Source organism: Sparus aurata, chromosome 17 (assembly GCF_900880675.1).
Source record: "Sparus aurata chromosome 17, fSpaAur1.1, whole genome shotgun sequence".
Lineage (NCBI taxonomy): Eukaryota > Metazoa > Chordata > Actinopteri > Spariformes > Sparidae > Sparus > Sparus aurata.
In genome coordinates, this window is record NC_044203.1 from 17,148,975 (window position 1) to 17,171,658 (window position 22,684).

General features: G+C 41.4%; 1 protein-coding gene across 6 annotated transcripts in view; it reads left to right on the top strand.

The window, feature by feature from the left end:
* The window catches only part of LOC115567597 (F-actin-uncapping protein LRRC16A), a 75,908-nt gene that overhangs the window by 8,388 nt on the left and 44,836 nt on the right, over nt 1-22,684 (top strand). For 5 of the 6 annotated variants that reach the window (XM_030394329.1, XM_030394333.1, XM_030394331.1 and 2 more), the window contains exon 3: nt 19,560-19,610. The exons of the other annotated variant lie outside the window; for it this stretch is intronic. In XM_030394329.1, the coding sequence (XP_030250189.1) occupies nt 19,560-19,610 (51 nt within the window). The remainder of the gene's footprint in view (nt 1-19,559; nt 19,611-22,684) is intronic. 6 annotated transcript variants of the gene reach the window in all.

A 22,684-nucleotide genomic window follows, 5' to 3' on the forward strand; every position in this document is an offset into this window, starting at 1 on the left:
AAACGAAGAGCAGGGAAGGAAAAATATCTGCGATCTCTGTTAACAGATGAAGATGTCGAGCAACTTACAGCGGCAGTGTTGTCTGTTGGAGAATAATGGAGTTACACTGTGTGACTAAAAGGAGTCGGGAAGTGACTAATTAAATTGCCTGACTAATTCTGCGGCCTGTTTCCTGCAGCTGAGAGTGTCACACACACCTGTGGGTGGGTGTGACTTTTAATCTCTCAACTTCAGACATTATGTATTTTTTGCATGAACACAGTCGAGCTCTCTGTTCAAACCATACAGCAGCCATAACCAATTTCATTTGAGTTGTTTACGCCTACAAAATGTTGATTTAAGAAATATATTGGAGTTGTGTTTGTCACACAGCTGAACACACGGATGGTCTTGAATAGACCATACTCTTCCATTTCCAGTTTGACATTAGTTGTATTCTTTAAGAATAATCGTATGTAAACCACTATACAATGACTGTTCGGCCTGACACATAACCCTCCCAGTTTGGAATTTCCAAGTATAAATCACCTCAAATGTCACAACAATGACAACCCATCTGCTGCCTCCCTCAGTGATGTACTTTCCAGATTTGATGTTTTTGGGCCACATTTATTAAACTTCCCTTGTCGGCTTATTGTGGCCACGTACAGCCAGGAGCCTGATTTACTCCCGACAGCGCTGGGCATCCATCTAAAGTGTAAACTATGCACATAACGAAGGGAGGAATATGGTTATTTCCACTATCAATTTGCCTATCTGTCAAATGCTCACGAGTCTTTCCTCCTCTTTTCCCGCCGAGCTCTCCTCAGACTGGGAGTGGAGCACTACAGTGCCTGAGGCATCTCTTAAGCACACTAAAGCCTGATAGATACAGTCATCTCCCTGCTTTGAAGATGGAGGGATGAAGGAGGTGGAGATAATAACATCAGTCCATCAAACACACCCCGGGGAAGAAGATGGGGAGAGAGGGGGCGGACGAGAGAAGGAGGGAGAGAAAAAGAGGGCACTGAGACGTACTGTGTAGGGCAGAGGTGATGGAGGGAGGAGGAAGAGAAGATTCATGAAGGAAAAAAAAACAGCTGTTCTGTAAAACTCTTAAGGCGTGACGGACAGATACAATCAGTGACATCGGTGACATCGTGTAAAGCTGGCAAAGAACTGAGACAACCCAGCAAATGCTTTGAAAATAACTTGGTGTAATGTCAATGAAGGTGTATACATATGTATAGGACTGCTAATACCTGCTTTGTGCAGCCAGGAAATTAAATGTCTTTAAAAGAGGCTTAAATCAGGATCAATGCTTGTTTGTGATGTTTGTCCTTTTGGCCGTGTTAGTGGCATGACTGTGCTGATAGCAGTGATGATCCGTCTGTCTGTCTATTTGTTCACCACTTTGGTCCTAGATTAAAATATCTGGATAGAAAAACATTTTGAACACACATCCACAGTCCTAAAAGTGGCCAATCCCCTGATTTTCCCATAGCGCCAACAAGAGGTTGAAATGTTATTGTTTCATTGAAATAATGAATTGATTGGTATGACATTTGGTTCAAATATTGTTTGTTTTCCAGAGGATGAACCAAAAAGACTTTAGGTTTTACTTCTACCATCTAATCAAAAGGTAACTTTGTCATATAAACCAGAAACAACATGGCAAAAGTGATACCCGCAACATTACAATTTCAGCTTTGTCACTGTAAGCATGTTAGCATGCTGCCATTAGCTTTCAGCTCGAAGCACTGCTGTGTGCATCGTAGCCTCACAGACATGGCTGCAGACTCTTAGTCCTGTACCCACCGTCTTTCACACCTTAACCACGTGTATTAGTTGCCTTGCCTTGATGTAAACAAGCTTTGTAAATTATCCAATTATAAACCTTTATGCAAAAAGGAGAAAAGCTCTACTGCAATGATTTTGTCAGCCGTTGGGATCACAGTGGTTTCCGTTGTCCTGCCATTAGTCATGTGGCAGCGTTACTCATTCACAGGCTCGAGGGTCGGCGTACTGTCCAACTTCCTCTTCATCTCCCTCGGTGTGAATAAAGGAGAGTGTATGGGTGTGTGTTTGTCCTAGCCAGAGACTGTCACCAATAGTTAACTGCTTTATTGCATCTCATTGTTTGCTTTGTACTGTACGTGGGAGTGGCACTAACACGGCACAGACGACACAGCGTGAGACAGAGCTGCTGCGCATCGACGCAATTAGATCTGGAGGAGCACAGATTTTAATCTTGTTTTGACAGCGCCATGACACAGCAGTTACACCAAGCAATGAGGTTAGAGAAATCTTCAGGGTTTATTTTACACTTTGAAGATAATGAAGTGGGTAGTTTCACACACAGCCGCTGGCAGCGGGATGCTGTAAATCACCAGCCTACAGCACAAACACATGTCCTTAAATGTTTTTCTTTAGAGGCTGACAACAGGAAACTTTACATTTTATAATGACACTGCAGAGAATCATCTGTCATGCAGTCATATTGTGTCACACAAAGTTACGGCTGAGTGAAGATTGTGGATCAGTGTTGGTAAAACATGGCTCTGATCCTGTTTGAAACAATGTGTAACTAAGTGGAGAAACGGCACCAAGGCATTATAGTAGCTCTCCATATATTTTCAGTTTCTTTGTCCTTGAGTGTGGTTTTGATTTTTAAACCACAGGAAGTTGGTCTCTCCTTCAGTCCCTCCACAAGTTACAAACACAACTCCACTTCTCTCTCAGTTCGTCTTGCTTTTGACCTCGATTCTTCAGATAAGTTTGTAAATTGCAAATTTAGTAGAGCGCGGACCACAGATTTGCACACATTAGCCTGCATCATTATGTATATTTGCCTCCCTGAAAAATGCATGACTTTTCGGAGCTGAAGCTGCAGAGACCCTTCTGTTACTTTCTCTGACAGATTCCTCAAACTTGTGGCTTGTCCCAACATGACTCTGCTGACGAAAACAGGGCCACAGACCATTTTACTAAAGAACAATTCAGTGGTATTCCAGCATAAATGTTGGCCAATATCAAATCAAAACAGTAATGAGAACAAAGTTGTTACAAAAGAACAATAACACCTAAATAACCGTATATCTTTACAGCTTTATTGTGGCATTTACATACATCCTTGCCAAGGACATTTATACCTCTCTTTAATTCTGGTCACCTCAGTGAGAATAAATGAACTGAAAAGTTTTCCCAAGGTGCAAAATGTAAAAAAAAAAAAATAAAAGAATCATGCTCACTTCTGAGAACAGACCAAAGCCGAGAATCTCGTCCAGCTTGTCTCTCCCGCCACCCTCCTCTCCTTGTCTTTAACCCCGAGGTCTGTCATTAGGGGCAGTGAGAAAATGGAAGTGACCCAGTTCTCTGCTCCCTGGTGATCACCTGTAATGTCCTCTCATGGGAACTACCACTCGTATCTTTTGTTAGCCGCACTTACTTGAAGGCTGCAGAGCAAGTTTGCAGCACATTTTAAATTCCCTTTCATTGACTACGATATCCAGTCCTTGCTGAAGGCTGTGAATGTTTTTGTAGCGCGGCCGCAGGACGGTTTTTAAAAATAGCCGTGGTTTTATTGCCTCGTTTACACTTGAAATATTGTTAGCTCTGGTTGTTTGGTCACTATGCAACCTTTTTTTTCTGGAAAGAAAAGCATTTTGTCTGTCCTCTGCCTTTAAAGAGTGAGGTAACTCTATGGCTCATCATTTAAAGATGTAATCTTTCTTTGTGTCATTCAGTGGGTGTTTGTATTTTGAGATCTGTGGTCAGAGCAGAGTCTGACAAAACCACAGAGGTCTTACAAGGGTCTTACACATTTAGTGTTGCTTTCATTCTTTTTAGGTCTAAATATACAGTATGTGTTCGGGCCTTTGCTTGGTTGAGTGGACATGAACACAGAATTACTGTTCTTTGTCCTTTAACCGAAGTTCAGTCCGAGTTCAAACAGTTATGATATTGTTTGTCACATAATCATTGTGTCGATTAAATAGTTACCTCAGAGCTTCGAAGTCCCCTGTGCTCCGTACCATAATGCTGCGGTGATTATTAATGTAATTGGGGTGACATTCAGAGCTAACCGAGCAGAAAAAATGTGTCAAACAGGTCACCAACTCCCTGCTGAGTGTATAAAGTACAGTACTGCAGCAACTCCTAAGTGGGAACAGAAAGCGATTTGAATGATTTTCTTTCTACTCTTTACCTGAACACCTGCTGATATGTTGACCAAAAAAGGACAAAGCAGTTCATACTCCAGCAGTTCAAAATGATTCATCTGGTTTTCTCTTGACATCTAAATGGTTAAAGAGAATGTGTAAGTGACATGTCCCAGTTGTGCCTGGTAAGGGTTCAGTTCACCTCGGTGCTGAGAGGTGACAGTGTCAAATATAGTTCAGTCTAGCTGTGAGACGTCAGTGGCGGCTTGTTTCCTCCCTCACGCAGATTAAATTATGGATATATTTCGACATTTGGTGTTCCCAGTCTGAAATAATCTCATTGGGCTCACTTGTCCTTCTGTGCAAACAGAGCACCGTGTTCTCTCCTCATGCATTTAAACTGGATGAAAGCACCTTCAAAAACACTCCAGAGAGATTCCTCTCTACTTGAGGCTGATGTGCCGTGTCACACTGCAACCGATTCAACCAGAACCGTTTGTCAGAATTAGCTGGGTTAGTCAGGGAGTCAAGTTTAGCTCACTGTGCACCCACACCATGTTATCAGATGGTTAGTGTCTGCCTCTCTCCGAGTGGTTTGGTGTCTCTCAAGTGCAGATCACACTCGGCTGAGTGAGCCAGTTAATTAGGATGAATTTTGTGTGGAGCTGATTCTCAGTTCTTGTGCGTGTAATTGTTGGGTCTAGATCTGCCTCGTGTTGTGTAGTGGACATGGACCACACAGTCTGCGTCTGCTTCTCAGCACTTTACTGCAGCAGAGATGACAGGAAACGGCAAAGCCTGTCTGAATTTGTAGAGAAACAATTAACAGAGTCTCTTATAGGGGCTGCAACTGATGAGTATATTCATTATCAACTGATCGGCCAATTTTCATGCTTAATCAATTTGTAGTTTGATCTATAATATGTAAAATATTATACATATATTCTCTTGTCCACCTAACAGTGTAAGCAGCTTGAACCAGCAACTGGTTACGTGCTAACTGAATAGAAAGTAAATTAATAGCCAATCATTTTCATAAGGAATTAATTGTTTCAGTCGTTATTCCAGCAAAAAATGTCAAAGAAAAAAAAATGTCAAAGAGAGGAGAGCTCCTGTGATTTACTCGAGTGCTTGTTATGCCTTTTCTGGGAATGTCAAGAGCAAAAGTAAATAAAGAAACAAAATGATTTTTGTGTAAAAGAGTATAAAAGAAATACCTGTCCATAAGCCAACATGGTCTAAACACCTGCCTGTACTGTAGCATTGCTAGCTGCATGGTAGCCTTGAACAAACATGCTTTTACAAACTTTTCTTATAATTTGAAGATTTATATGTAAAAATGAATGAGCTCTGTAGCCGTGCAGCTAGCGGTCCCATTAGCTGACTCAAGTCTGTATGGACTGGGAACTCTTAGTAATGGGGGTTCACCGGCAGCACCACTAGCAAAGCAGCTTTGGACCGCAAAGGCTAGCTGGTTAGCATGCTAACTACCTCTGCAAGTAGTGGAGCAAACTGAAGTTTTTGACATGACATCAAAACTGTCTTTTTTCACATGCTGTTGATAATTGTAGTTAATCACTGAATATTTTAAAGTAGTGGTTTGACATATTGCACCTTTTTAACCTGGTAACGCATAAAAAGATAATATGAATACGTGTTCATGTGCACCTTTCAAAATAAAACAAAATTTCCATTAATTGCTCAACCACACTTTTATTTCTGTTGTACATTCATTCATACAGTGGTGTGTATGCGCTGAATAATCTCTTGTCCTTATTTTCTTCGTGAAAGAAAAGCATTCCCTCCCTGAACGTGTTGTGTGTTTTTTGTTTTTTTTTTCTTTCAGAACTATGTTGAACATGCCAATTTGGTCCTAAAGTGTGTTCACCCACTGTCACATTTTAGAGGCTGAGTATCTCTCAGTTCTCACCCTCCTGCTCAATAGGGACTGTTTTGTATAGCAAGGTTTAGCACGTTTCCAGCTTGCAATGAATACGCTACAAAGGCCTCCCTGGAGGGATATTAACCAGCAACATAACCTGGACCCAATGCAAGCACCGCCCACAGTCATTCATCTTCATCATCTCATAGGTCAGGGTCATTGTCACTCAGACAGTCTCAGTAATATGATTGACCCTGCTTCAGGTCGTTGGCTTGATAGGTGTGGTTGTATAATCTCATGGCGGTGACTTCCAGTGGGTCTGGTTTCAACTGCAGGATCAAAAGAGGAAATTAAGTCTTGGCAGGACATTTTTTTTTCCCCTTTTTGAATACAAAAGTAAATGTGGTGATTTGCGTTTTGTTCTGATTCTGCTTATTTATTTCCTCATATGCACATGCTGAACTGATCTAACTGATCCTGTTTGGTCCTTCTGTGGGAAAAGTGGGTGTGATAGTGCAATGGCCTGGTTGGTACAGTGTCAGTCGGCTCTCACTGGATGTAATTGAATTGGGGTTTATGGGTCACAGCAACAGTCAAAATTGATTGGATGATAATGACATTTGTGCACTGTGTCAAAGTAAAAACCCACAAAGCCAGTCAGGTCTAATCAATGTGAATCTTATCCGTCAAAACAGTGTACAATGTGTCTTTTCTACAATAGCTTGCATGTCATTTTTTATGGGAATTTATCTTTAAAGCCATTTTTTAATCTTGAGGATTATTCAGACCGTGCATCAAAACCAAATCAATACAGATTAAAAGGGAGTGGAAGCATGTGTATGATATCAGTTTGTCTCTGCCTCGAAGGTCTCTGTCACAGACATGTGCTGGCACACATGCAGGTCTTTCTCAGCAGAACCGCTGCACCGACTTTACTACCAGCGCTGTCATATGCTTTTGCTGCATGGTTGGTTTTTATGGTGTCCTTGCAGGTGATGTTGCATTACTGTTTCTATCATCAATGCAAACTGCTAGCCTCTGTCCTCCATTGTTCTGCTGGATCTGGTTTCATTTTATGAATAAGTAGTCATATTTATGATTTTTATTACACATGATATACAAAACTGATTGCAGGTTGTAAAGTCAAAATCTCCTCCCTGGCCTTTGTATTCTGGGTCTGTTTGTGCAGTCATGTGTGGCTGTGTGTGGGGGTTCCCATGATGAGGGTGGACTTTGATTGATCAGTAACATGTTCAACTGGATATTGACATTTCGTGACCCCGACTCCCTGAAATCTTTTAACATACATTTCTCCAACACTGTTTTGCTTATATAGGAGAAGAAAGCACATAGATTTCACCTATGTTTTTGTTATAATGGTATTTAGTTTGGCTGAAATTAATGATTGATGAATATTTTGTTGATCAATCAATTAGTTTTTTGGCCTATAAAGTTGATCAGTGTCTCCCAAAGCCACAAATGATCTCCTAAAATGCATTTGATTGTGCATAACCCAAAGATATTTAGTTTACCGTCATGGAGAAGTTAAGAACCTTGTCAAGAAGCTGGAATCAGAGAATTTAGACTTTTTAAACTTTTTTTTTGAATGACGCGCATCAATTAATCTAATCTAATCAATTAATCATTGCAACTCTAGTTTTTGGTTGTATTGCTTATTTAAAGTAGTTTTGGTGATTGTCAATATTTAAGACTCCTAGTTGAAAACATCCAAAAATAAATTAAAGTTATCAATAAGATGTGATTGAATAACAGTTTTAAGTCTTCTGTAGGCTACTGTTGTTGCAGCGATATCTATCTAAGTTAGCATGCTAACCAGTTAGCCCTGGCCCTCCTCAGTCCGAAGCTCCTGTGCTAGCAGTGTAAACAACAACATTTCCCTGGCGCTAGCTGCACAGCTAACTGAGCTAACTATCTCATGACAGCTACAGTTAGCAGCAGTTAGCAGTTATTCCGGTGATATGCTTCCTCCTATTCGTTTTCAGTATGAATTTCAAAAGGTGGCCAGTTCTTACATGTTATAGCTTCAAAATTAATTTGTTTTTTTTCCCCTAAATTGGCTCTTTATCCACCCAATTAAAGGTTTTTTCCTCATTCACAGGTTTTCAGCTTTCTGCTTTGTTTGAAGCACAGTCCCATTAGAGTCCTCGCAGGAAACCCAGTATTAGTTTTACATCATCTCCATCTTCTTTTGATCATTTTGACTTTGATTATATGAACCTCATCCTGAGAGGACCTTTGTTTAGCTTTGGAGGGAATCTCATTCATGATCTAAAGCACACCAACAGTGTTTTTATCACTGAAATCACTGTGTGTGTGTGTGTGTGTGTGTGTGTGTGTGTGTGTGTGTGTGTGTGTGTGTGTGTGTGTCATTAGTGCCGCCTGATGTTATCTAGCCGCTCCGGAGAGTAACCGTGGGTAATGCCAACACCAGCCCAGAACGAAATCCCCATCCCTCCTCCCTTCTCCCTCCGCCCCTCTCCTCGCTCTGCCTTTGTCTCTGTCATTCCTTTCTTCTTCTCCCCCCACTCTCTCTCTCTCTCTCTCTCTCTCTCTCTCTCTCTCTCTCTCTCTCTCTCTCTCTCTCTCTCTCTCTCTCTCTCTCTCTCTCTCTCTCTCTCTCTCTCTCTCTCTCTTGCGCTTTTGTCTCCGTCATACCTGCGCACATCTCTCTCTCCTTGACAAAGTGCTCCACTTCGGTCTGAGGAGGTTTTCCACTTTGGTTTTCCTCTGTTACTTTAGTTGTAAAAATAATAATACCTCTGGTTTTTGCTCGGTCTCACTCTTTCATCCCTGTGGTCGGCAGTGATATCCCATTTACCCAGAACCCATTGGCTCACCATCACATAGCTACACACCCACATCCAGACCTCCTTTCCCATTGTGTCTGGCTGGCATGCTGATGAATGAGTGAGCCCTTGTGATTATTTCCTTATCTCTGTAACCTAAACACACGCGGGGTTCTTAGGTGACGCCCTGCAGGCTGACACTGTTCTAAGAGGAACCCCCGTCTATCACTCCCACCAGAGTCCAGTGTCTAAATAGCCTGATAGGTATCCAGTGTTTGGGGGCATCCTGCCAACCTGGACTATAATCTTAATCTGAAAGCACAATCATTTAATCTGTTTGATCGGCCCTTTGAAAGCCTGGTCAGCCTCATATTTGCTTTATAAGACACATTCGGGAGGTTGACTAGATATTTCATGCTTGTTAGTGAGGCTGTGATACACAGGCAGAATACAGAGATAATATATATGTTAACATGCATTATTGATTGTACCTAATGTGATAAAAAATACAAAAAAATAAGACAAATTCTCAGCTGCAGGAGGCAAATTGTATTGCCTCCAAAGTGTTCCCTTCAATTTCAGTCATTTGTGTGCGTCTCATTTATTATTGAACACGTTGTGCATATTCGCCGACACTTCTCGCGAAGACAAAACAAGCAGTGGTGGTAATAAAAAAAGAAATTGAAATAAAGCATGAAATATAACATCATCAGACACCGCATTTATTCAAGCCTCCACTTGCTGCAGCTGTGGTCTGACGAGACCAGCCAATCAAAATCTGTTCAGGAAGTACAACAGTCAGCTGCCTTTGTTCCCCACCACGCTCATCTCCTCAGCAGTAAAACACATAATGATGAGCAGGGCAGTGATAAAAGAAAATTGATGTCTCTCTCTCTCTCTCTCGATGCTCTCGTTGGCTGCTGGTGCATAGTGGGGAGGATGAGTGCTGCTGAGAGTGGGTTTTCTCCAAAATTGGGATTTATATTGTTTGGAGAAAACAGTGGCATCCTGACAAACTGATTAGCAACTCAGCTATCTAGTAAACTGTTACATTATTAAGCAATCATGCTGCCGAAGAAATAAGTTATTTTTGAGTGCTTTTTGAGCCTGTAAATCCCATAAACCTATAAATATTTGAGGCATATAAGGATGCTGCAGAGAGTCGCCACACCGTCTGGTGGATAGTGTTTGCAGAAGGGTCCAGACAATCATGATAATATATTTGTGTCATACTTTTGTGTCTATTACAGCAGAAATGGGATCAGACTGTACATCAGGGTAGCCTTTCTGTCACCGATGCACACGTTTTGCTGTAGCTTTGGTGCAATGTGAGTCTGCAGACATTACACGACCAGACCTCAGCTGCACTGTCAGCAGCTTGTCTTGGCGGCGGAGAGTCCAAGTATTGTAAAACAAATGATTTCTCTGCGGTCAGGAGGCTTCTTTTGTGTAAGCAGATTGAGTTCAAGCAGATCCCACCACGGTGATCTCTCCTGTGTCAGACCCTACCGAACGTCTCTCTCAGTTTTCCCTCTTTATCATCGCAGATAAGTGGTTATCTTTGGCTTGGGAGCCAGTTTCCACCGCAGGCGTATGGCAGGAAAACAGAATAGTGGGCTTCCTCTGCAGCTGAGGGGATTAACGGTTTTAAATTGTGTTCAGGGGCGTTCTCAGGATGTTTTGACAGATTCAATGGCTGAGTGTTAACATACAGTTCTGAAACTGCAAGAGCTTATTTCAAAGTGGCCTAATATAAATGTATTGATGTTTAACTAACCTGTGGTGGGAGTAGATCTGCTTAATAGCTTGATGAATGGCTGTCACTACTTCTGTCCCTGCCCTGCAGTAGAGGTCTTGAGGTCCAAAAGGATCAGAGGGAGAGGATAGTTACACCCCATCCAAAATGTGGCCAACCTGAACAAACTCTAATATAGAAGGAACCGCTTCAGCAGCTGATGTGCCATCAGTTAACAATGGTCAAAGAGCAGTAATGTAATGTTGTAAAGGACAAATGTCACATCGACCAACTTCTAAATTAATTTTGTTCACATGTTTTGATGCAAAGACCAGTTTATATAAACAAATAAATCACCCAACAGTAACAAATTCTTGGAGATAGACTGAAGACATGATTTTCTAAACCCATTCAGTCCGGACCTGGATGGTTTCAGAGAAAAGCTCAGAGAACTGACTTTGCGCTGCTCTTTAACCAAGTTGGGGCAATCAACCAGACATGCATTTACAACTCCAATCACTTACTCCTCATCAGAAATATTGTATCGATCTGTCATAAAACAGAATTACTGTTCAAAAACACTTGAGACACTGTTTGAGAAACGGGAAACAGGACGGCAATCTCGGACAAGCAACACGAAGTCCAAGATTTCAAACAGGATTTTTCCCACACTTTGATTTTCTGTATATTTGTGTGTTATATCTGTTCAGGACACCTTTCGATAACAGCTTTGGCAGAAATTGATTGATTTTCTAACTAATTTAATATCAAATTCCAACCAATAATTCTAATTTAATTTAAAATAAAATTTCATAGGCTACGGATTTCCTCAGATATATTATCTCCAAAGATGGATTACGACAGACCATATGATCAGAATTAACACAGTCTACATATTGACACAGAACAGAGATGGAGCAGTCAAACAAGGTCTTGCCCGGGGCGATTAGACCCGCTTTAATTTGTTCTACTCAGGTTGCAGGTCAGAAGACCTCTACATTGCAAACGACACCGTACAGTATTTTACCTTGTGTGACTGCTGCTGTGTTAGCTTGTTGAACAGCAGCCTGGAGAGTCTTACTCACTCCTTACACTGAGTTACATCATCCTGATTATTCAAAGATAAAAGTGAGGTGCTGTGTGTGTGTGTGTGTGTGTGTGTGTGTGTGTGTGTGTGTGTGTGTGTGTGTGTGTGTGTGTGTGTGTGTGTGTGTGTGTGTGTGTGTGTGTGTGTGTGTGTGTGCGCATGCGCACATCTATGTTGTGTACTCGCGTGTGCATGCTTTCGAGTTTCTGTGTGGGTTTGTGCATATTACTTCATGTCTGATACGTGTTCTTCTGTGCAAGCTTTCATGGACGACAACTGCTATGTGTGTGTGTGTGTGTGTGTGTGTGTCGTCCATCGTCTCTAGGTGAACACGTTCCTTCTGTTTCAAATACATTAACCCACATGCAAATATTTGTAACACATGCATGTTCATATGTATCGTATAGACGCAGACAATATCAGGGAGGAAACGCTACAAGAGGGAAAGGAGAGAACAACTATTTCAGTTTACACTTTGTGTGTTGTACGACCTCATGTACAATACACATTTCTTCATGGTGCATCCCGACTGGCATCCAATTTGAGATAAGGAAGACGGAGAGAGCAAGAATACAGGGAAAGAAAGAAAGCACTGAGCATTTTTCTTCCTCACAGACTGGATTTTTCTGTGCAGTGATGGATCGATTATCCAGTAGTCATGTATTCCACAGCGTACAGTCTCGCATGTAGAGCACATGCGGTTTTACCCGTGTTAAATGGACGTCATGGCCATTTTTTTCAGTTTGCAGATGTTGTAGAAGAGGGCCGAGGACATTAAGAGATTAGGGAAGATCATAAGTGGGCGGGAGAAGCAAAAGGATAAGAGGAGGGAGATCCACTGCATTGCATCCGGGGTGAGCTGATTGATTTCGGTGTATTATAAGCTAAGATGGGGTCGTCCCCGCAGCATTGGCTCTAACGGAGATGAAACGGCTTTTAAACACTTCCCTTCATTAAATATCTTCCCCCCTGATTGGATTTAAATCTTGGCTCCTTATCAGCCAAACAGCACTTAGAATCTATTAAGTCATTTTACTTGCTCTGACCTTCCGTCTCCTCTCCTTTGCTCACTGCCCGTCTCTTGCTCCCCGTGGTGTCCTCTCTGCTTTACTCAATCACCTCTCTCCCTCCCTTTTTTTTCCCTGCACAGCCCTAAAAATACTCCCGTTCTACTGTGCTGCGTTGACAGTTTCAGTTTGCAGCCAGCACATCATGACTCATTAATGTTGCTCACAGACACACATGCACATGCAGGACATGCTGGCATTAGTTATGCAATAAAGAGTCTGTGTCAGCAGCAGTGTGGGGGTGAATGTAATCATGGCTGGGCTTTTTGTGCTGTTTGTATTACATTAATGATGCAACTAGTGATGATGATGATGATGATGATGATGATGGTTTTCAGTTGGGTACACCCCCGGGACACATAGGTGGTCATTTGAGTGGGTCCGCAATAAAATGTGTGTTTATGACAAATTGCAGTGTCGAAATTGTGTTTGATTTTTATTGTAGCTCGTGCAAGAACCGCATGACCGCCATACTGTGGTCAACGCGTGACGCCTACTGCAGAGTTGAGCTCATTACTATTATCATGACATTTTTCCTTTTGTTATTTTGCTTATTATATTTTTAGCTTTTGAAAATGACATGGCTGCATTTGGTGTGTGATATATGTGTAATGATATACGAAAAAAATATTGTTTACATAGTCATCATTACTGATTTTTTTCTATCCTATGTTCATGGTCTTTTGGAAAAAATTTAACTTTTGAACTTTACAGTGGGTCCTTGCTTCTGCGACGGTCAGGGGCAGTCCACTGATGGGGGATTTCATGTCTCAGATTTTGTCTGCCCCTTGAATCAATAAACTCTCTCTTAAGTCAGACTCCATTCGTTCACAGTAGCTCCACCTCTAAAACCATGCTGTGTTGGGTCCTTACGACTACTGCGAGTAGGTTTCATGGCTTTTGATTGAACTTAACTGACTCGTTGGGGCCTTGTTGCAGCAAGTTGCAATGGATGAGTTTTTAAATAAACTCATCTTTGCTAGATAGAGTTTTCAACATATATTTATGTTCACCATGTTGCAGGATCAGGGAAAATATTGAGTGTGTCCCTTCAACATGACGGTAGTGAGTTAAATGCATCCTTTTGGATTTGAATGCATCAGCAAGTCGCCATTTTTAATGGTTACAATTAGAATTTATATATATATATATATGTGTATATATATTTGCATTTGTCATTCATAAGTGACTTAAACAACAACGAGATATTTCTATTTTAAGTCTTTATTTATTTATTTTAACATGTTGGTTATATATTTGATTTTGTTATGAACGGTTGTATAACCGCAGTAGATTGAGCTCTACTGTCATTATTGGCACTCAACTTTTTTTTTTTTTTTTTTCTTTATTATTTACATTTTAATTTCAAAGAAAAAACTAAATAGACACAATGCAACACAAATACACAACACAAAGACAATTTGCCAGATATCACAGACAAATATATGAATATAATACAATAGATGAGGAGATCTTTGTGTCACCACCCCTTCTTGAGAAGGTTTGTCTCGAACATTCGAAACCGTTTTTAAACAAAATTACATGCCTCTTGTTTGTATATTCTTTTAAAGATACTGATTAAATGCATTATGTGTTATTTGTGATCTCTAGGTGTTTGGTATTTGGTTATGTTTGGACAGAACCATGCTAGCTCTATGAGGGTGTCACCAATATTCCCATCTAAATATCAACGAGAAAGCAAACAGAAGTATTTCCCATAATGGCAAACTACTAAGTAAGGACAAAGACTGTTAAATTCAGCATATAAAAAAATGAGTAGCTAGCTTTAATGATGATGTTTTTGGTCTCAGGACAGTTTTTAAAGAAGTCGATCTCACCCAAACAAAACAAGACTCAAGGCCTTCATATGAAATAATGTGATAGATACTGTTTAATGGATCCTGAATGCACCCCAGGACATGATGGATGAACAGAAGTATTTTCAGTGGGGGTAAATTTCCCATGACAGAGCGCTGCCACAGCTCAATGAGCGCAGATGAAACACTGCTCTGTACTGCCTCTGTTCCTTCAGAGCTTCAACACGACTGTAGGCCAGCGTGAGCCTTGTTTAAGGGGCTGAAGACTCATTGACATTCTCAAGCAAGACTTGGCTCTGCAGCGTGCTACTTTCATCTGTGAGGGAGTGTCTGTCTGTGTATTCACAAATCTGTGTGTGCATGTGCAGTATGGGCTAGCTGTTGCCATAGTAACACAATGTGTGTGTGAGTGAGCACATGTGGGTTGGGTCAATTGGAGGGAGGGGGGTGGGTGGGGTTGACAGTTTGACAGAAAAAAAGATAATCTGGGAATGGTAATGCTGTGAATGGTCTGCACAGACACACACACGCACACACACACACACACACAGAAAGATACACTTCACTGATCTGTGCGTCTATTGCTGACCCCTTAATGGGATTAGAGACCTTGTCGACTTTCTCTTGTGGCGTGTGTGTGTGTGTGTTTGTGTGTGTGTGTGTGTGTGTGTGTGTGTGTGTGTGAAGAAGAAATTGTGAATGATGTGTGTTGTGTGTTTCAGCCAAATAATTATTAAACATGATATTTTTAAGAACACAGACAGTATCAAAGCAGTTGGTGTCAGACTGTCAAAATAAAATGATTTTGGCTCAGAACTTGTCTAACAGAGCTGTGTGTGTGTGTGTGTGTGTGTGTGTGTGTGTGTGTGTGTGTGTGTGTGTGTGTGTGTGTGTGTGTGTGTGTGTGTGTGTGTGTGTCAAGCCAAGGAGACAAATGGTGCTTTAGAGCCTGTGGCAGTTATCTTGTATGTGAGCCACCACTTTCTTTCTCTGTGTGTGTGTGTGTGTGTGTGTGTGATACAGAGAGAGAGTGTAATAGCAGATGCTCTCTCTGGTCTTGTAGACATGCTCCAGTGCTGCTGCCATCTGGTTGGCTGAATGGAGCTAAGGGCGGGATGCTGGTCACTGTGAAATCATTGGCTGATGGGAAGGCTCAAGGCTTAAAGTCCACTTAAGACTAGGGAGACAGAGAGAGGGAGGGAGGGATGGAGAAGGGCAGTTCAGTGAGGAGGGGGTCATAAAACAGGGGGGTGTTATGGCTTTGTCCACTCCAAAGGGCAGATGGAGAGAGTGCTGGGAGTGCAGAGTGAGGGGCAGTCATGCATTGACAGGAGGAGGACGGGACAGAAATCCAAGAGGCTGTGGAAACATGAATCAGAGCGCGTTTAAAAGCGTTTCAAGAAGTTATAAGGTGCACTGAATCCATTCTGGCATGCAGTCATAAAATTGTCCTCGTTTCGTTTTAATGCATTGGAAGTATTGAATGATTCACTGCCCCCTCTGGTAAGACTGGACAGAAAACGCTGGTGGTCAGTCGGTGCCGCTCCTCCACTCAGCAGGTCAGCAGGTCCTCGATCGTTACTGGCTGTGATTGCATTTGCAACTATCGAACTCCTTGAAGCCCACCGTTGTGGAGCAGTCGTTGGATGAAACCTGGGTTTTTTTTTACTATAAACCAAAATGGTGCTGTATGACACACACAACCAGAGCTTCCCTTTATGTTAAAATAAAAAGAAAGAGGTTTATCTTGCATAACACAACCAAAGACCTTTTTCTGTTGACCAACTCTTCTTTCCATAAGTATCACTTTAAATGTCAGTGTTACCCAACACCAGTAGGTACCCCTCTAGCATCACTTCTTGAAGAGCCACTTTAGTGCAGTAGATTTAAAAGGGTGAGACAACTTTGTAGTCAGGGGTGATTGGGGTGGCTGGGTGGATCATTGACAGGTCTTTTCCTCCAGAGATCAAGAGTGATTTGTTTTTTATTTATATAACGTTAGTAAATGTATGTATGTAAATGACCATCTGACCTGAGTTTAAACCTAAACCTAACCAAACCATGACCATTTGACAACGTTAATAACAATCCAAACGTCATAATAAGTCACACTATGTGACATGTTTGTCAGCAAGCTTTATTTTGAAAGTCTAATCAGATTAGACTAACCGATCCAGTTTTGACAACCCAGTGATTATTACAGACGTTTGGTAGTGATAAATTGTTTTTCACCAAGTGCTGACTGAGGGGAACAGAGTGACAGAGTGTTTAATCAGAGTCTTAAAAGGGCCACTCCATAAAGTTGAGGGAGTCACAAGAAACGAGTCGAAAAATGCGCGGCAGAAGTCGAGAACTTCTGACTTTTAGTCTCTGATGAACACCCTGATGACATCATCATTTTATTTTTACAATCTGGAAAGTCCCTACGAAGCCACGGGAGACATTAAACGGGGGTTTTCACAGGCTAAATAGTGCTTCTTGTGATGAGTAAACTGAACTTGATGTGTGAAGTCAGTGGGAGTCCCTTAAACAAATACCTAGATTAGTCTAACTTATTTTGGAAGACAAAAAATGTAAACGTAAGGGTATAATGATGACCGAAGCTGTTCATTATATACATCCATTGTAGTTTACAGATTGATTTTTTTTGGTTCAAACATACAAAGCTTGCGTAGTTCCCATAGTTTTTTCGAACAATGTGGGACTATTGCCAACATGCTTTTTGCTGTCTTAGTGCTAGATGATAAAGGCAAGAAATTGTTGGGACCATCAGACGGCTTCAGCCAGATTATCATAAGTGACAGTCAGACCTATCAAACCTTAATTTTAACTAATTAATTGTTATTGTTGTTTATCTACCTGCTCACAGATAGAATGTAAAGTAGAGCTGCTGTAGGGACATGAGACTAAGACAAAGAGCGAGGGGAGAGTTGAGCACAGCGCTGGTGACTGGTGCTCTTTAGGGGAGGTTATCTTTGGTCACACAGGCCTGCCTGTCCGCCCACATCACATCAGAACACACAGACCCTGCCGGTGGAGCCGAGCCACACAGGGCTGGCAGACACCGTCATCCTTTTTTTACCCCTCCGTCTCTCATCCCTCTGTTTCTTTATTTGTGTCTTTCTCAAAGATAGTGACAGTTATTAGGCGTTCCTTTCCCCTATGTGTTCTCTCCTCACCTGCTTTACTGCTTTCTCTCCCTCTCTGCTCTCCATGCCAGTCATCGTTTATCTGGGCCAGTCATTGTTAGTAACGCCGTGTTCTCCCTCTCCTCTTCCCTCTTTTGTACTATTTATTTACTCTTCTGCTTTCAAACTGTCTCTCAGGTTTTGTCTCGCCTCTGATCAACCTTGCTGCTGCCTCTCGTCAGTTTCTCATTTCCTCTCCGGCGCTCACACGCTTCTTTTTACATGTTTTATCTGCTCTATCTGAACACAGCATCCTTTTCTTTCATCCCTGTTTCATCCTTTGGCATTTTCTTTTTCCTTTGTGGCCCTTCATTTTTTTTTTTATGCTGTAGCATTCAAAACCAACTCGCCTGAGAGGCTTAACTTCAGAGCCGTAAGGTGGTGTATGGTGAGTTTCTTAACATGTGTGACATAACATTTTCATTTGAGCTTGCTGTCAGTGCAGAGTGAAAGGAAACACAAAGGAGATGGCTCGCTGCAAGGGTCATGAGGTTTCAGCTATGATGAGAAAGGTTCATACTAGTATATGCCTTTACTTACCAGTCAGGTTTCTTTTTCCTCAAAGGAGGTAGATGTCAGTATCCCTTTGATTGTTTTAAAGGTCAGCCGTGGTTGTGCTGTGATATTATTTGACAGAAAAAAAAACTTGGGTCGTGGCACATGAAGGTGAAGGCAGCACTTCGTACAGGCTAAAATAAAATAATTTCCTGCACGTGGTCAAACCTCTTCTTTGTGTTGTGTTGACCTTCTGTTGAGTATTTGATGGTGAATTATAAATTGGGCTGCAAAGTAAAGAATATTGTCATTATTGAAAGAATATATTAAATATAAAAATTAATATATAAAAATCAAACCCTGTATGCACCAGCTGTATGGGGTGGGGATGCTAGCACGCAGGAAGTCATCACTGCAGGGCACTTCACCACGTTTGGTCGACTGAAAGGGCACCCTTGAGAGCACTTTGTAATGTTTTATCCATCATAGGGGCATCGAATAGGGCTCTTTTGCTGTGTTTTTTGTAACATGGGGCCACCAGGGGGGCCATTTTTACATTAAAGAAGCTGAAACCAACAAATGTTTGCTTGAAACAGCTGAAAGGATTATTTGATCATCAAAATAGGGCTGTTCATTTAATTTAAATTGAGCTATCGATCATTTCACACAAATTGTTACCATGCTACAATGCTGATATTATTATGCTACAACCATGTAATCAAATTAGTGCGAGTGCAAGAGTTGTGAAAATCTTCCCTGTAGCAGTATCACATTTTAGTAGCCATCTAGATAAAGCAGTCCAATTACCCTCAAAGGCTCCTTGTCCGGGTAGGAATGTCAAGGTTTATACATTCCTGTTATGCCTCCTCAAACCTTGACTTTTCTTTCAAAGAGCAGCGACAGAAGAGCGCTCAGTCCTCACCGTGTGCTCTAATGAACTGTGGCAGTTGGTGTTCACTTTGTTCAGCAGACAGAAACAAAACAACTAAGGAATCAAGAAAAACGCACTCCGATGCACCTATACAGGCCTCACTCACACAGGAGGCAGTCCGATAAAAACAAAGGCATCTTGTAATGAGCATTTCAGTGACATCTCTCTAAATGTCACTATCTGTTTGTATCCTTGTTTTCGAGCGGAGGGGAATCCTTCTCCTCGTCGTTGTTACTCACTTTTTTCTCTTGTTTCAAACCGAGATGTTTCAGACTCACGAGCCTTTTCATCTTGATGAGTCAACAGGCTGGCTCTCCGTCGCCTTTGTCATTCCTTGTCCTTGTTGCTCAGAGTGTATATTTACAGCTACATACTCATTATTCTCTGTCTTCCCCTCTCTTTTCCTCTCAGGCCCTCGCGTCTCACCGAGCCTACCTCTTGACGGCACGCATTCCCACCAAGGTAAGAACTACAATGAAAACCAGGAGACCACGCTAGAAAGGCCAAGGTTTCACTTATTAGCAACAATGTGGTCAGTAATGTCCCCAACTCAGCACTTTTGTCATCTCTGTTAGTTTGTGTAGATGGATGTTGAGTTTGCGTGATAAAGAACACAGCAGGTGAAGGCGATACTAGTAGCTCTGTGTGTGGTTATATTTCAGTTACACCACTGTGTGTTTTTAACATGGAACAGCGGCGCCATAATGTAGTGCAGATGGCCGCTGTTAGCACCATCAGCAGCAGTGACACATCTGTCGTCGCCGTTACCAGCATCGTTTTCACCACCACCACATAAAGACCAGCAGTGCACTAACACAGTGCAGATGTTCAAGAAAAGTCCCAGCAACACCAGTATAGCAAAAGTCACTGTCTCCACTGCCAACATTACACTTCACATCGGATTTCAACTTCAGTACTATGACCCAGTGGCTTTTTAAAAACAGGCATACACTAAAAATGATAAGCTTTGGTGGTGAGTTCTGATATTGCATTGGGATTGTGAAGTTATTAAAGCATGTGTGTAAAGGTTTTAATGTTAAGCGGACAAACCACTTGGCTTCAAAGGTTTAGTGTGTAGAATTCAGTGGCATCTAGCAGTGAGGTTGTAGCTAGCAACCAACTGAACACCCCTCGTGTCAGCCTACCCTGTGGTGTCCGCTCACATTCGGTCATCTGCAATTAATTAAGGCTTCTGAATATCATATCATACAGTATGGTTAAAAGCTCCGGAGCAGCTGCTTAATAGAGTTTAAGAAGAGACTGTCAACTTTGTTTTTATAATTGTTTTTCTTACTCATGTCTACATAACATGAGTTTTTATGAAATGTGCAAAAACTAAAACAAAAACCTACAGTACTCCCAGCCATCTTCATTTGACTGAAATCAGTTTGATGATGATTTGATTGTACTTTAGAATCTACATCTACATCTACACACAAATATCAGCTTTTAATCAAGATTTTTAGTTGTAAAGAAAATGTCATAAACCATCAGCTTTGTAGTCTGTTTGCATACAATCACACCATTATTTTACCTCTGGTATCAGGCTGATGCTCCTCCTGATAGGAAAGAGTAACACCCCGCAGTATTCTCCCCTAAGTCACGAGGTAGCATAACATCATATCTTGTACCAGGTCCAGGAAATACTCAACAGTTGCCCTTCAAATAGCTGGATGCTTTCCAGTCAATAAGATGCCTCGAGGGACAGTTTAGGTGATTGATTGTTGTCTTAAAAACTTATTTATTGGTTTACTGGGGGTGGAAGAGGCCATAAAGAACATTCAAGCTGCCCCCCTGTTTCAAATGACGTCATGTGTTTCCAGTGTTATGAACTGCTGGTTCAGGATCTGTTTATTTAACCGGCACTGTGAGTCTTCCTCTGACCTGGAGGGATTAGACACCTGCTTTATGAAGAATAAGCCCCCTCAGCAACCCTCCTCTCTTCTTCTATATGTTATAATCCATCTCTTTCTCTTGGGTTTCCTTTTCTATACCTTTTGTACACCTCATTGTAGTACCTTGCTCCAAGTTTTGTAGTACTTTTTAGAGCTAGATCTTGTGAATTTGATTATGTGAAAGAAAGAGGCTCTTGTAGGGTTAGACATTAGGTGATGAATCATGAAGTAGGTCTGTCTGTCTGTCTATCTGTCTCAGTCTTGTTTTTCCACACAGGAAGCCGAATCCCTCCTCTGGTAGCTTTTGAATCTTTCTCCTGTAGTAAACCTCTGTCCACTTCTTCATCTGCTCTTCTTAGCTCAGATAACAACCACAAATCACCTTTGCTCTCCTCTCCTTCTTACCTTTAAGCCATTCGTTCGGCTTTTCTCACTCTCATCCTCCCCTTCTTTTTCAGCAGGCCAGATTACAATCCAACTCTCTTCATACCCGTCTCTTTCCCTTCATCTATCCGTCACCGTCCCCCCACCACCACCACTCAACACTGTGCCAAAGGTCAGCAGGGATAACCCACTGTGTATTAAATCCAGTTGAATATAATGCATTATTGCAAAAGTAATTGACGTTCGGTTTTCTCTCGAGGAAAGGCAAATAGTAATTTTCATCATCAGTTGAAGGTACAATATGCATGTATTTTTGATGTTATGACATCTTTGTATTGTGTTGCACAGATATGTATTGAAGTTAGCATGCTAACCAACTAGCACGTTAAGGTCCAAAGCTCAGTGTAAACCCCAACACTGCCTCACGCCTCCAAGCTCTGTTCAGTGAGCTAGCTAGCATTAGCAGTTGATATCAGTGATATGCTACCCCCTATTTATTGTAGGTATACATTTGACATGTGGCCAATTCTTACATATTGCACCTTTTTTTAAACTGAAGGTATTTCAGGCAGTAAAATATCATAAAATGCCAAAAAATGTCCACCACAAGTTCCCAGAGCCAAAAAGCTTTTTTGTGTATCCATAAGTCCCCAAATTGAAATATATTTAAATAACAATAATATATAAATCACTTACGAGAAGCTGAAACAAATTCTTCGTTCCTTGATCAATGTTTTAGGGGAAGAATCTGCTATGGTTTCCAATTTATGTTCTGTCAAATTAAGTCAGCATTTTGGCACAAAATCTCTTACTGTTGTTTTCAAGTCAATACTTAACTGTAATTTAGTAATAATATACATACTTCCAGTTTATTAAAACTGTATATGACTGAGGGAGCGTTTCTGTTGTGGAAGTGCTGTGTAGGTTATGCTGCATGCTGTTTAAAGATGAAACTTGCCAACATCCTTTAGAAAAGCTGACGGTTACAGTATTTCTCCCCGTATTGATTCTTTTTGATGTGAAATCTATATGACAGAGCAGATGAGTCGACTGCAAATGAAGATAAGCTTCTGCTCACTGTTCCAACACATGAGCGACTGAGCGCGAACGTCATGCATAGGTTCAGTATTTTCTAGTTTTCTGCCAAAATATGTTTTTTTTTTGTTGAATCAAAGCTTGTTGATTTATGCTCCTGGCCTTCTGAATGTATTGGAGACACCGTGTTTGATCTCTCATACCTCTTCCCGGAATCCCAGA